At 32.2% G+C, this 13,907-nt stretch overlaps 1 protein-coding gene across 1 annotated transcript; it reads right to left on the bottom strand.

Moving 5' to 3' along the window:
- Nucleotides 1-11,003: 11,003 nt before the first annotated feature.
- LOC107619982 (putative 2' cyclic ADP-D-ribose synthase BdTIR) lies at nucleotides 11,004-11,980 on the bottom strand. The gene is made up of 2 exons (XM_021113666.2): nucleotides 11,432-11,980; nucleotides 11,004-11,337 (listed from the first exon to the last, which is right to left on the bottom strand). The coding sequence occupies exons 1-2, from the start codon at nucleotides 11,878-11,880 to the stop codon at nucleotides 11,241-11,243; spliced, it is 546 nt and encodes a 181-aa protein (XP_020969325.1). The 5' UTR covers nucleotides 11,881-11,980; the 3' UTR covers nucleotides 11,004-11,240.
- Nucleotides 11,981-13,907: the final 1,927 nt, after the last annotated feature.

Raw genomic sequence — 13,907 nt, 5'->3', positions numbered from 1 at the left:
TTTATATGTATAAAATTTTAATAATATATATATATATAATATTTATAAATATAAATATAAATTATTATTAATTAAATATTAATAAAAATAATAATATTTATTAGCCATATAACATTATTCATCTATATAAAATATCAAGAACCAAGCAAAGCTGTGATTCATCATGGCATTCTTCTTCTTGACTTGAAATTGATATATTTAACTTAAAATGTGTAAGCAAAATTTTTTATCTTTGCTTTTTATGTATAAAGGTTGATTTTAGAAGTCATCCATGTTATGAATATATTTATAATTTCAACAAAAATCATTATCCATATATCCGAACCACCTCATCATTTAATTATTATACTATATGGCTATGATTAGTGATTGAATCATGATGTTGAAATATGGGTCCTGGGACTAGTATGTGCTTTGAAAATTTGATAGGGTGAGCATGATGAAAGCCTAATGGAAATTCTTAATACCTACTAAGATATACAGTTTATATATATTATTTATTTTCCTCATCATCAATGTCATCACCGTCAATTAAGTGTAAAACGAGGCGGTGTATTAGCCCTCACCTTGTTAATTACATACACTAAATAATATTATATAATGTATATGAGAGTAAAACTTTCCATAGGATGCCTTTGAAATACTCAACATGGCATATTGTGATATATATATAGTATTGAATAAGTTTCAGAATATCCCTTTACTAATATATATATAGACATAATGCTCTATAAGGAGAGAAATATATATATATATATATATTTAAAGATAATAGGTTATATTTTATTAATTATAAAAAAATAAAATATAAAAATATCTAAAAACAGGACATATAATAAAAGATAGAAATTTTTTAAAATAATCGAAAAACAAAGAAAAATCTTAAAAAAGAAAGAATGATAAATTAAATTGAATGAAACTAAGAGTTTGATTCATGGAGATGATGATCTAAATTAAGAGTTTTTTAGATTTTATAGAACAACTTGATAAAGCTTGTCAGAATGGCAGACGATATTGAAGTAGAACCTTCAAAAATTAACTTGTTACGAACTTTTCAACGATTCTAACAAATGATGACAAACAATTGAGGATTAGTCTCCAATTCTCATTCTTTTTACTTAGCTTCTATGATATTATGAGAACCTACATCTTTATAAGACGAGTAATCTCAAATTCTCATTCTTTTTATTTTGAGGTTTTTTTTTTTACTTTTAAAAATGCACTTAAATTATTTTATTATTAACAAAAATATTTTAAATTATTTAAAAATATGATAAAAATATACGCACATAAATTGAGATATTTTATACTAATAAAAAAAATGGTGTGACAAACGTCAAACAAATCAAAATTTTCTATATGACAAGTGAGACTCTGACATTAGTAAGTAACCCGCATCACTTTTTTTTTATTAACGGAACATGTTTTTTATCATAGCTGAACAATTTTATCATATTTTTAATTTATTTTAAAATATTTTTTGTTGATAATAAAATTCAGAAATATTTTGATTAGCGCCAAAATAATGTGTACATGTTTTTGTGGTTTAACTTTTTTTTCAGGCAAATCAACTATGTGACAACTGAGACGAGGCCCATTGAATTGGGTTGGGCCTGAGTAGTGTTCAATAACTGCCCAATGGGACAGATGGCCCAAATTTATTTCCAGTCAAACCAATTCCTGACTTATGTTGATATTTTATGGGCCTATATACCTAGTCAAAGAAGGACCCAACATGTGTACCAAAAACATAAAAAGGTTTGTGGTTGACCCAAAAAAGTAAACACAGGCAGCAAAGAAAATGTGTATTGGTTGACAAATTCCTGTTAATTAATGGGTAGTCTCGGAGCTTAAGTGAAAGACGGTTCATGAGTCATTTTAATGTGTTAAACAATCTGAGAAAAGAAAGAACATACCATAACATATGCTCAATTGAATCAGACTTGGTTTGTAATTTCTTCGTATAGTATAATAACCAACGTAAAATATAATATAATTGATGTAAATAACAGCATTTATTCAGAGATTATTATATATTATTCAAAGTCAATATAATATAATTGATGTATAGATTACATATTTATTGATATTCAAATTCTATAAAATTTGGTAAGCTTGATTTTCATGATAATATGACATGATTCAATGGTTGAATTGATTGAATTCATTTGGCGTTATTTTCTCATTTCATGGAACAGACTCCGAAATGCATTTTAGGGAAAGAATTCGGCACAGGTCAAATTAAAAGCTTAATTAAATTCTATTAAGAATTATTCAAGGTGTACATAGAATGTGGCGATTTAGAAGCTAAGTCGTATTTGTTTTTCCATGCATGGTATATCGGTATGGTAGGTGCAGTGATCATAATCCACAACGTATATGAAGAGCTAGAAATATAAATATATAAATGAAAATTCAGGTGTAGTCGACTTCACGTGAATTTGATAGCCGAGAGTTGTTAGATGAAAATTTAGTCAAATCATCTAACGGCTCTCAGTTATCAACTTCACGTGAAGTCTACTATACCTGAGTTTCCACCATATATATAATAAGAAGCTGTATGATTTAATTTTTGTTATGCTTTAATATGTCTGAGTCTATTTACTATAAATTGGACAGGGTCAAAGAGAAAAACGATTATAAAGGGAGTGAGAAATTGAGAATTTGAAAACAAACTTGAATTCAAAGGCGCATGTTGTTGCCTTGTTGATATGTACATGAATCATGAAAATGAATTAGAATCTCATAATTCAATTCTTGTCTCATAAATTTGGACACGATCCCTTGGATTTTTCCTTTGCTTTTTTTCTTTTTTTCTTATTTGATTTTTATCTTAAAAAGAAATTAAATCTCGCAATTGCATGCGTATAGCATTGAAACCTTTTTCTTTTTAATTGCGGCGGCTAATGTATTTTCTTTTCGTTTAGAAGCGTGTTGGGTAAAAAGTTTTATTTAGTGCTTCAGGCAATTATTATTATTATTATTATTATTATTATTATTATTATTATTATTATTATTATTATTATTATTATTAACTACTTGAATTTTAGCTTAACTTTCAAATGAACTTTCAAGGAACATTTCATTTCCGAATTCTCCTTAACATGCATGTGGTCTACATTCAAAGATGAGCAATATATTAAAAGCTTTTCCCTCATTCTAAATGTGTTGAAAAATCTTCCATTTTATTTTTCATTAGCTTAAATATTGTATAGACCACCCACATAGAACTCAAAGCACGCAAAAAGTTTTTTCATTTTTTATCCACGGCAATATATATGAAAAGAATTTAATTTTAATTTACTGTCAATGTAAAATAATTTTACACGTGCATTTAATTACCTAACGTTATATAAGTAAAAATAACTATATTTTACATTGATTGCGTGAATAATCATAAAAAATAACAGATATGATTACATGTAAAATGATTTATACTGACAGTGTATCAAAATTAAACTCATAAAAATAAAATAATTTAAATGTGTAACTATAACACCGTTATAGACTTATATAATCCTACTTGGCTTTATAATTCAAGAAATAACCCAGAATTTCCAGGGAAACATCCTGCAGTTGATGTGCTTGTGTTATGTTGTCTTGGGTGACATTAATTTAGACCTTGCCAAAAAACCATATATGATATGTATTGATAGATACACATACACTCACAAGTGGTTGAAATTTCGTTAGAGGTTGATGAGTCATGAGTAATGTTTATGGATTCACACAATAAAATCACATCACCCACTTGAATCTATAGCTAGATAGTATATGATAGTGATTTATTTTGTGGGGCTTTATTTAAGACTATATGGGGAGTTCTGTCATATTATTCATGACTCGTTCAATGATTAACAAGAAGTACATTTCAACTCATTTATTTTTTATTTTACTAAAATGAATATACACTACTTTAAACTTTTTTTTGGCGTTTCTTTTGCTCTATTGATATGTTTAAAAGAAAGAATGAAAAAAAAAGGGTCTTTGGACTTTACTTGAGTTTTTTTTTTTTTTAAAAAAAAGAAAGACTCTTAATTAAGGGAGTGTATCCTCTCCGGTGAAAAAAAATTGGATAGTGTCAATTGTGATCTTTCACCCTTTATTACTCTCTCTCTCATATTTAATTTTGGCCCCACTTATAAAGTTAACAGTGAGAGATCACACTGCATTTTTTCAAGTATTGAAAAAACTAGAAAGGATCTATTTCCCTTAATTGATCACTTCATAAAATATATGTAACATCTTCTCATTCTCATCATCATGTAACTATTGGAACTTCCAAATTTCCAGTTTTAAGACCAATATTAATAACAACAAAAGGAGGTAATCATTAAATCAAATAAAAAAATATAGAACATACAATAAAAAAAAAAGTTACTAATATGTAACTATTTATTACGAATTAGTGTTTTTCTTATCTTTATATTCATTAGCCAATGATATAATATTTTATATTATTGGTGGTACATATTAATTTTTTTTTCTGTCCGATTCATACATAAATATATATAGTGATCATCATTTAAGGTGTTAATTATGGATATTGATGTGAATCCTTGAAATGAGGTTGTGATAGATGAATTATGCTACGTGTACATTAAAATCAGCCATTTAAGTTAGTCATTAGTATAAAATATATGCTGGAATATAAATATACATTAAAAATAAATTAAACCACATGTATTTATATACAAATATATTGATGGCTGATTTTAATGACTGATTTTAGTGTACAAATAAAATTTTTGGTGATAGATTTACCATCCTGAATTTTTTTAAATTGATCAAATATTACAAAAATAATAAATTTTATTGATCCTATAGTATTTTTTTTCAAGCTTGTTTCTTTAAGTACAATGTGCATACTATTGAAAAAGTATTTTTATTGTAGTGTATTAATTTCGGTGAATTTTACCCAACACCTCTAAAATAATATGTAAGTTATTCTTTATGATATGCGACATTTTAATTGGTCATTATTTTAACTATAGTTGAATTATTTTGTAATTTATTATTTGAAATGAATAATGATATAATTTCTTAAAATATCAAAACTCCACTCCTGTTAATTGAAGCACATTTTCGCTCCTCCATTCTTTCCTCATCACGTACCTTCGATCGTTGTCGTCGTGACAAAAAGCGCCGTCATCTACTACCTTCTTACGCAATCTCTCTTTCTTCAGTACATGATTCCTTAACAACGTCGTTGGATTTTCGTCGTCTGTAACTTTATCATCCTTCCCAATATAGCTAGCGCTGCCGCCGTCATCGCTATCTCCTGTCCTCTCACTCAATCTCTCTTTCTGCCGTAGAAAAATTTAAATAAAGATATTTTTTAATGAAAAATTTTAATAACCAAACTAACCATTAATTATGTTGGTAATGAGTGATCCACAGCAAAAAGAAGGATCGAGTGAAAGGATAGAAGATAGCGATGATGTCAGCTGTAACACCCTAACTACCAAAGCTCGCACTTCCGGCTGTGCGACTCTGATAGCTCGGACATTACGACGACACTTATATTATTTAATACTAAAATATGAGCCTGTTTAAAACTTTAAACCGCAATACCGCTCCCAAAGATACTTTCGTTCGATAACGTACATCCATAAATACCATTCAACTTACAACAACTCATAAAGAGTACATCCATATATATATACATAAATATATATAAATAATATTACAAACATAATCCAATACAATTCCTATCCCTCTTACAGATTATATCAAGATAAAGGCGAGGGTGCAGTAAACCATAACTAAAACAATACAGAACATCACAACAACAATTAAATAAGCTCTTCGTAACTTCTGCGCCCATATCCTGAAAGGGGAAAAAATGTAGGGGGTGAGAACATCATCCTCGAAAGGGTTCTCAGTAGAGGGTTTTTGGGAATTACTGTAATAGGATACATGAAGATAAATCGTACCAATGATTAATAACCATCTTATGCCTCTTTTCAAAAACAACCGTTTACAATAAAAGAGAAATCTGAAATCCTTTTTCTGAAAGAAGAAACTGTTCATTTAAAACAATATTCAAAAGCATTTCAGAAGGTTTATCTATGCTGAACCAAATTAGCCATTCACGCATTTCCAAACCATAACCACAATACCAAAACCAACCATCGGTCCATCTCAATTCAACCACGGCCCTAGGCCCAAACAATCCAACCAACAACCAATCACCACAATCCAACAGAGTCCCAGATGCAAACACAGGAAGGAAGTTCAAGCACAAACAAACAGTTATTACAAGTAGAACAGTTAGCAATTAATCACATAGGCAAACCAGGTATAATATGCACACCCAACCAATGTCACACAAATGCATATGATGCATGCCTGTCCCTAGTGGCTGATGATATCATCTGTCGGTTATAGAGCCAACCCGACAAGTCCTGGTAGCTAACCATTGGACTGTCCCTCTGTCGTGCATCCCCAACTCGAGTTATACTCATCATAAACTTGATCATAATCATGATCCATATCCATCACCCTCACTGGTGAATATTTATCCATCACCATCACTGGTGAATATTTATGGGGGCGAGCTCATCCGGGCCTTTCACAGTGCCCGGCCACACTTACGACATTGGGTTAACAGAGCTTCGAGTCTCAACCTGGAGCACATGGTGGCTAGCCATTGCTACTACCCAGGGAAACCCTCATCTCCAATAGTGGAAGTGCAAAAATCACAATTTTCAATAATTCAGCATATACATGCATTCATTCTCATCCATGGATCAACATCCATCTCAGCCATCCGGCTTACGGTTCAGTCCAGAACCAGCCAATATTGATAATCACACACAGCCATTCCGGCTCACGGTTCAATCCAGAACCAGTCAATATTCATAATCATACATAGCCATTCCGGCTCATAATAAAACAGCACTTCCACATTCAAAATCATCAAATTCATGAAATCGGCATTTAAGCCATAAATCATTTTCTCAATTCATTTCACTTTGAAATCAAGTTTCAACTCTTTTCAGCCTTGGCTTTAAAGATCTCATTTCTCAAATTATCTCAGGCTCATAAGCCAATTTTACTCAAGGAAAATTCCCTTTTTGAAATAAGCCACTCTCGGCTTCCTCTTTCCAAAACTTCCAAAACCATGGAAAGTTAAAAATTTATTTCAAAGTATTCAAAATCACCCATACAACAATGGGATTTCATAACAAAAGTTTCTCGACAAAGTCCCAAGTCTTTAGGGGAGAATAACATAACTCATTTCGCCAAATTCATTTAAAATCATTAAAACATTGGCTTTCTGATTTGAGTAAGCAAATAGGATCTAAGCCAAACCGAGTCATGTAATCATTTACTTCTTTCAAAGCCGCTTCCTTTACTTAGGCAAAACCAACTTCAACCCCCATGATAAATTCTAGAACGTTTCAACTGTTCAAAATTGTTTTAGTCTTGCAAGAATTCAGAATTCAAAGAGTACTTAAAACCTTTCTCAAAACATTTCAAAATGAAACTTGTCAATAGACATTCAGGTTCTTTCAAAGTCATTGAAACTTCTTTAATTGAAACCCCCAAGTCAAATTCAAAGGCATAAACCCTTTTCACATCCAAACAGCTTTAAAACACAAGTTTCATCTAAATAACCTTCTCCTGAAAGAGATACAATGCCTTTCTTAAGAAGCAAGACTAAATCACAATTTCCTCTTTATTAATTCATTTCGAAAGCATGAATCATCCTTTTCTCGATAATTCAAATAAAATAGTAGAAGTCTTTAACTCATCATTTTCCAAACAACATTTCAATAAAGACTCGGATTTTATAGAAATTTCGGCAGCACCTCCCCTAAAACTTGGACTTTTGCCACCCGGTTCGGGTCCCAACTAAACCGTTTCTCATTTCTTTTCAACAGCTCAAAACCATAAATCAATTCAAAAGCAAGCTAAATCCAACAGTCGCCTCAATGGCATACCTCAAGGAAACCATTTCAAAAATCAACTCAATATCAACCGATTTAACTCATTTATAAAGCTTTAAAGAATCGGTTCAGCAATAAATCATTTATCAAAATCAAAGCAATTAAAGCAACCCAGACTGGATTTCAAGAGCATTCTATCGTTCACATCATCAAAATAATTTACTCAATTCAAACCAATCCTCAATGGATTAAACTCATTTCAAATATTTAAAGAATCAACTTCAAACATTACATTTCACAAGCCACACAACAATTCAGCCAAGCCAACATCCATAATCATTCGAGTCAATCAAATAATACATAAGGCAGATACAATCACTAATTACACCATATCTCACATCAGTATCCATATGTAATATTCCAATAATAAACTGTAGTTTTCGGAAAGCGCCCCTACCTCAAAATGCAAATTCCATAACTCAAAGGCATCACAGCGTCCTTTCTGCCTCGACCCGAAATCAACAATCAAAATCCTAGCCACCAAAACCTCAGCTCCAAACTGTTTTCTCAGCAACCACAACGACTCTAATCGCAATATATAATAACCGAGATTAACTCTCATAACAACAAATGCTACAACTCCTCAACGTATAATAGAGCAGTAACTAGAGGGCTTTCAGATCGAAACGCTTACCGAACCAAAGGAACGGCTGAACCGAAACAGCGGCGGTCTCCGAACCGGCTCGGTAGCAGCCCGGCAGTCAGCCCCAAGCAGCAGCGGCGATCTGAACCACACGCAGCGACAATGAAGTTCCAGGAAACTCAATAGAAGGGAAACTCAACTTAAAAGCCTTACCGCCAGTGGAGCTCGGTGGCGGCAGCGGCGTTCCCAGCGGTTGAGGCTCGGCCAGAAGCTCCGGCGGAGGCGGCGCCGGCGACGCGAGCGCGACTGGACACGGTGGCTGAACCCCAACTCAGCCTCAGGCCTCTCTGTCTCTCCTCAGGCCTTCTCCGATTTCTCTCTCCCTCTGTGCTTGCTGGCAGTGGTAAGGTGGCGGCGGCAAAGGAATTCCGGCGGCATGAACCCCTTCTCTGACGCGGCAGCTCAATGGCGGATCAGTTTCCCCTCCATCGCGTTCTGTCCTTCCCGCACTACACTCTCCTCGCCGACGACAGGCACGGCGGTGCGGCTCCAGACGGCAGAGGTGATAGGGAGCACTGTGGGTTTAGCAAACAGCGGCGGCTGGGCTCATCAGCACGGCGGCGAGGCGACGCTCATCCTCGCGACGGCGTCCTCCATTAACGGCGATGGTGAGGACCTCAACGGCGGTGACGAAGGCGCAGCGGCCCCCAAGCCTGCGACAACCATCACTCGCGGACCAACCCTCTCCTCGGTTCCGCTCTCCCTGGTGACGGCGCAGATGGTGCGGCGGTGGCGAGCTGAACTGAAGCGCGATCGGCGGCTCGTGGTGAGTTCCCTCCCCCTGGCCGACACACTCTCACTTCTCTCCATTTTCTGCTTCTGTTTCTTTTCTCTTCTGAAGCTGTTGTGTTGCAGGTCTGCTGAAGGGAAGAAGAAAGGGTGGCGGCTGCTAGGCTTGGGAATAAGGGTTTTCCTCATTTGGAAAACTAGGGTTTTTTGTCAAGCTAGGGGTAGTTTAGGTAATTTCAAATAAAAGTAGAGATAATATAGTAATTGAAACCAAATTAAATCCAACACTATTTGTACATAGAAAATACTATTCGCTCATCAATTTCACAAATTATTTTCAATAAAATGCCCAAATCTAAAAATTAGAAATAATATAATTAAATCCCTTATTTTCCAAAGTAGCAGTATAAATATTGAAAATATTACTTATTTAATTCAAATCATATGGAAATCCTTATTATTTCACAATTACCAACTTTATACTCTGAATATAGAAAATAATCCAATAATTGTGAAATTGGATAATAATCATAACTTATCTCAAATCCAATAAATCAAAACTTGCCTTAATTATCTTTAGTAAAATAATCTCTGAAATTAAGGCTATAAATAACTGTAGAATTTGAGACTTGATCATAATAAGACTTTTCAAATATTCTGGATCTTACATCAGCTTTCAGTATGGCGAAGTTACGCGCGATGGGAATTTAGCGACGTCGTTAAGGGATGATACACGTAAGAAAGAGAGATTGCGTGAGAGGACAGTAGATCGCGACCACGATACTTGGAAGGACCGAAGCTACATGATGAATAAAGAATGAATGAGCGGAAATGTACTTCAATTCACGGGTGTGGAGTTTTAATATTTTAAGAAATTATACCGTTACTCATCTCAAATAATAAATTACAAAATAATCCAACTATAGTTAAAATAATGACCAATTAAAATGTGACATATCATGAAGGATAATTTACGTGTTATTTTAGAGGAATTCGGTAGAATTCACTATTAATTTATTGTGTATTGATTGTTTTTCTTACTTTTGCCCTACTTTAACTGTTAAAAAAATGTTGATTATATATATATATATATATATATATATATATATATATATATATATATATATCATAATATAACATTATGTTATTCTTTATCTAAGTATAAGAAAAATTAAATTTTAGTCAATCAATACTAACGATTTTTTTTTAAGATGTATAATTTAGAATTTAAATTTAAGAATTTATAATTTATAATTTAAATTTAAAAAATTAAATGATATTAACTTTTCCATTATTCATTATAGAAAATACATACACGTGTAGCAGCTAAAGTAAGTACTAACTAGCTAGTTGCATGTAAAAGTTGGACATTTATTTCCACTGATATAATAATACATCCCAAATTATGGGCATAAGATACAAATGAATGAGTTCACATATTGAATGACAAGAATTTAGATAGCAAAAAATAAACTACCTAAAAATAAAGAATAAGAAATTAAAGAATTTGGTAATACAAATGAATTGAAGCCTAAACCAATTAATTAAGCTACTTCAGGCCAAAGAATATTGAATGATATGATACATAATTAATGTTATATATAGCTAGGGAAGCATATGGTTTCAATCACCCCCATACACTTCAAAAAATAAACGAATGTTTATGTGTTATTTAATTTTACTATATATACCATGGTTGAAGAATGAACGAGCACTGAAATGAATGAGGTATATATATATATATAATTACGGTGAAAAATCAGGTATAGTCGATTTAATGTGAAGTTGATAGTCGAGAGCTGTTAAATGAAAATTTAATTAAATCAGTCAAATCATCTAACAGCTCTCAGTTATCAACTTTACGTGAAGTCGACTGTACCTGAGTTTTCACCTATAATTATATATATTCACAATTACACCCTCATCTTCATGCGCTTCCTTTCTTCCTCTACCTCCATCAAGTTCACCATTACTGCATCCGAAGCATCCCTTAACAACTCCGACCAGTCCCTGCATCAAAACCCAAGTTCAAATATTATTAGAATAAAAAGGAAAACGTGTTTAATTTTCAAACATCACATTGTTGAAGAATTTACTTACTTACCCTTTAGAAGAATCAAAGGTTAAACCCACAATGTTCTTGGCTTCCTGGAGAGCTAAGTCAAACCTTCGAAGCTCGTTAGGAGGACAAGTTCCGTTGTCCTTAACACGAAGATTCGAAGGCTTGACGTCGAAAAAAATAGGAACGACCCTCTTTCTGGACTCCATGAGCAGAGCTAGCTCATGGAGGCAGAAATAGGAGTCGCAATAGCGAGGGGAGAAGACGGCAACACCGACCTTGCTTCCGACAATAGCCCTATCAATGTGATCAAAGAGTCTATCCCCAGGCTTCATATTCTTGCTGTCCAAGAAAGATCTTACACCGTTCCTCGTGAGGCTGTCGTACAACAGCCCGGCGATGTTTCGCTTCGTGTCGATCCCACGGTGGTTGATGAACACGTCACACGCCGGACGAGCAACCTTTGGGTACAACGTTGCTGACAAACGCTGCATGAGTTTAATATATAATTTCCTTAGGTAGTATGAAATTGCAACGAATAATATGTGTGTCACTAATAATAAAAGCGTTACTAATAAGTACACCGGTTAGGTGCTTTTATATATGACTATGATGTGTGTATTTATTTAATTTGAAACTTTTAGGGGAGAGATAGAGAATTTTTAATTGTTGTTTGTAGTAGCAAGATAGATTATATTGGTGAGAAATTTAAGGAGGATGTGATGGGGTATATATATGTAAATTTTGGTGGAAAATTAATTGAAGTGGTTTTCATTTCCTTGATGAAGACTCATTTGATTATTTTATTTTTTTTCTCGAGTCTGAATTTCAATGTATAAGTCCACGTGGACTTGAAGAAAATACGGAGGCATTTTCAATGGGGAAGACAAGAATGAATGAAGAAGAATAAAAACTTACAAAGAGTAAAAGTGTTTGAATTTTCTGACTCTCTTATGAAATCCGTATTTTATTCGTACTTAATTGTCCTTCAAACACGATAGATATAATGCTCATAGAATTTGTTTTAATTAATAGTATTGATTTAGTTCATAGTATAGGAAAATTTATTTTTTATAATTAAAATCAACGATTAAAAATTACTGATACACCAATATGACAATACACTTAAAAATCTTTCCATAGTATATACTTTCATTTTTAATAGTATTCGGTCGGCTCTTTGTTTCCCTCAATTTTGTGGAAGTTTAGAGGTTGGTTCCTCCCTCTTCTCTTTTTTCCATTCCATCTATGGTCTATCATAGATTTGTGGCAAACATGCTTTAAATTAAAGTTTTAATTGTCATGATTTGTAACCTCAATTATATTATATTGCGTATATATATATATATATATATATATATATAATAAATACTCAATTATGGTATATAAAAGTACATATTTAGTATTTTATATATTAATATTGTAAACAAGTTTAATTAATTATTTATTATAGATTTGATTATTATGTTATGACATGTTTGATTATTTTATTGGTTGATTATTTTTAGTTAAAAAATATATGAATTAATATGTATAAATATACACAATATATAATAATTGATTAATAGATATTTTTAGTGTATGTAAAACATTTTTATTGTAAGTTTTATACTGACTAAACTTAAATTAAATTAGTAATATTTATCTAGAAAAATTATAATAATAAATTTGATGTGCTAAGATTTTTGGAAAAAAAAATGTACATTTCATCTCTTTTATGGTTTCTCATTATTTAATTCACTAATTCAGCTCTCTTTAATTTTTATGCTCCCTATCTGTTTAATAAGCCCAATAATTATATAGCATTAACATATATATCGGATATAAAACTTTTCTCCCAAAAAAAAAATAATTATTTGCTTTATTTTCTTAATTATTGTTAGTTATAATTTAAATAATATCAAATATAAGCATCTCATCAAATCATAGTGGTAAAAATCGAACCGAATCGATCGAAAAATTAATAAACCGAACTATCAATTAGTTCGATTCGTTTTTTGGACAGTTTAAAGATAAAACTGATATGAACCGGTAAAAATTAGCAAAAATTGGTCAAATTCGGTAAGAATCGGTTCGGTTTGATAACTTGCCACTTTATGGTGCTCCATAGCAACACACCTCCACCTGTGATTCAATGCGGCATACAGTCCTCAGCGTACCACTTGTCAAACTGTTAGGGTGTGTTATTTTGAAAAGAGAAAGTATAGGGAGCCAATGAATTTAGCGTAAAACCCCCAAAACGGCCTCCCCCATCTGATGTGACTGCCTTCTTTCCAAGGTTCGAATATGGGACCTCTTGTTTACAATGTCTCCTAATTACCACTATGCCACTGTGTTTTCTGATATTAGATATGACAAGGACTAATTATATAGTGAAACCTTGAATTAAATAATTTTATAAACACCTAATTTAATTTAAATTTGGTATTCTCTATTTTTTGAATTAATTATATTTTTAATTATTTACCATTATTAATAGAAATATAAACTTTAATAAAATTTTATTAATTTACTTTATCTA

The sequence above is a fragment of the Arachis ipaensis genome, chromosome B10 (assembly GCF_059453495.1).
Source record: "Arachis ipaensis isolate K30076 ecotype BB chromosome B10, ASM5945349v1, whole genome shotgun sequence".
NCBI lineage: Eukaryota > Viridiplantae > Streptophyta > Magnoliopsida > Fabales > Fabaceae > Arachis > Arachis ipaensis.
The sequence above is the reverse complement of the archived record's forward strand: the minus strand, read 5'-3'. Positions and strand labels throughout refer to the sequence as shown.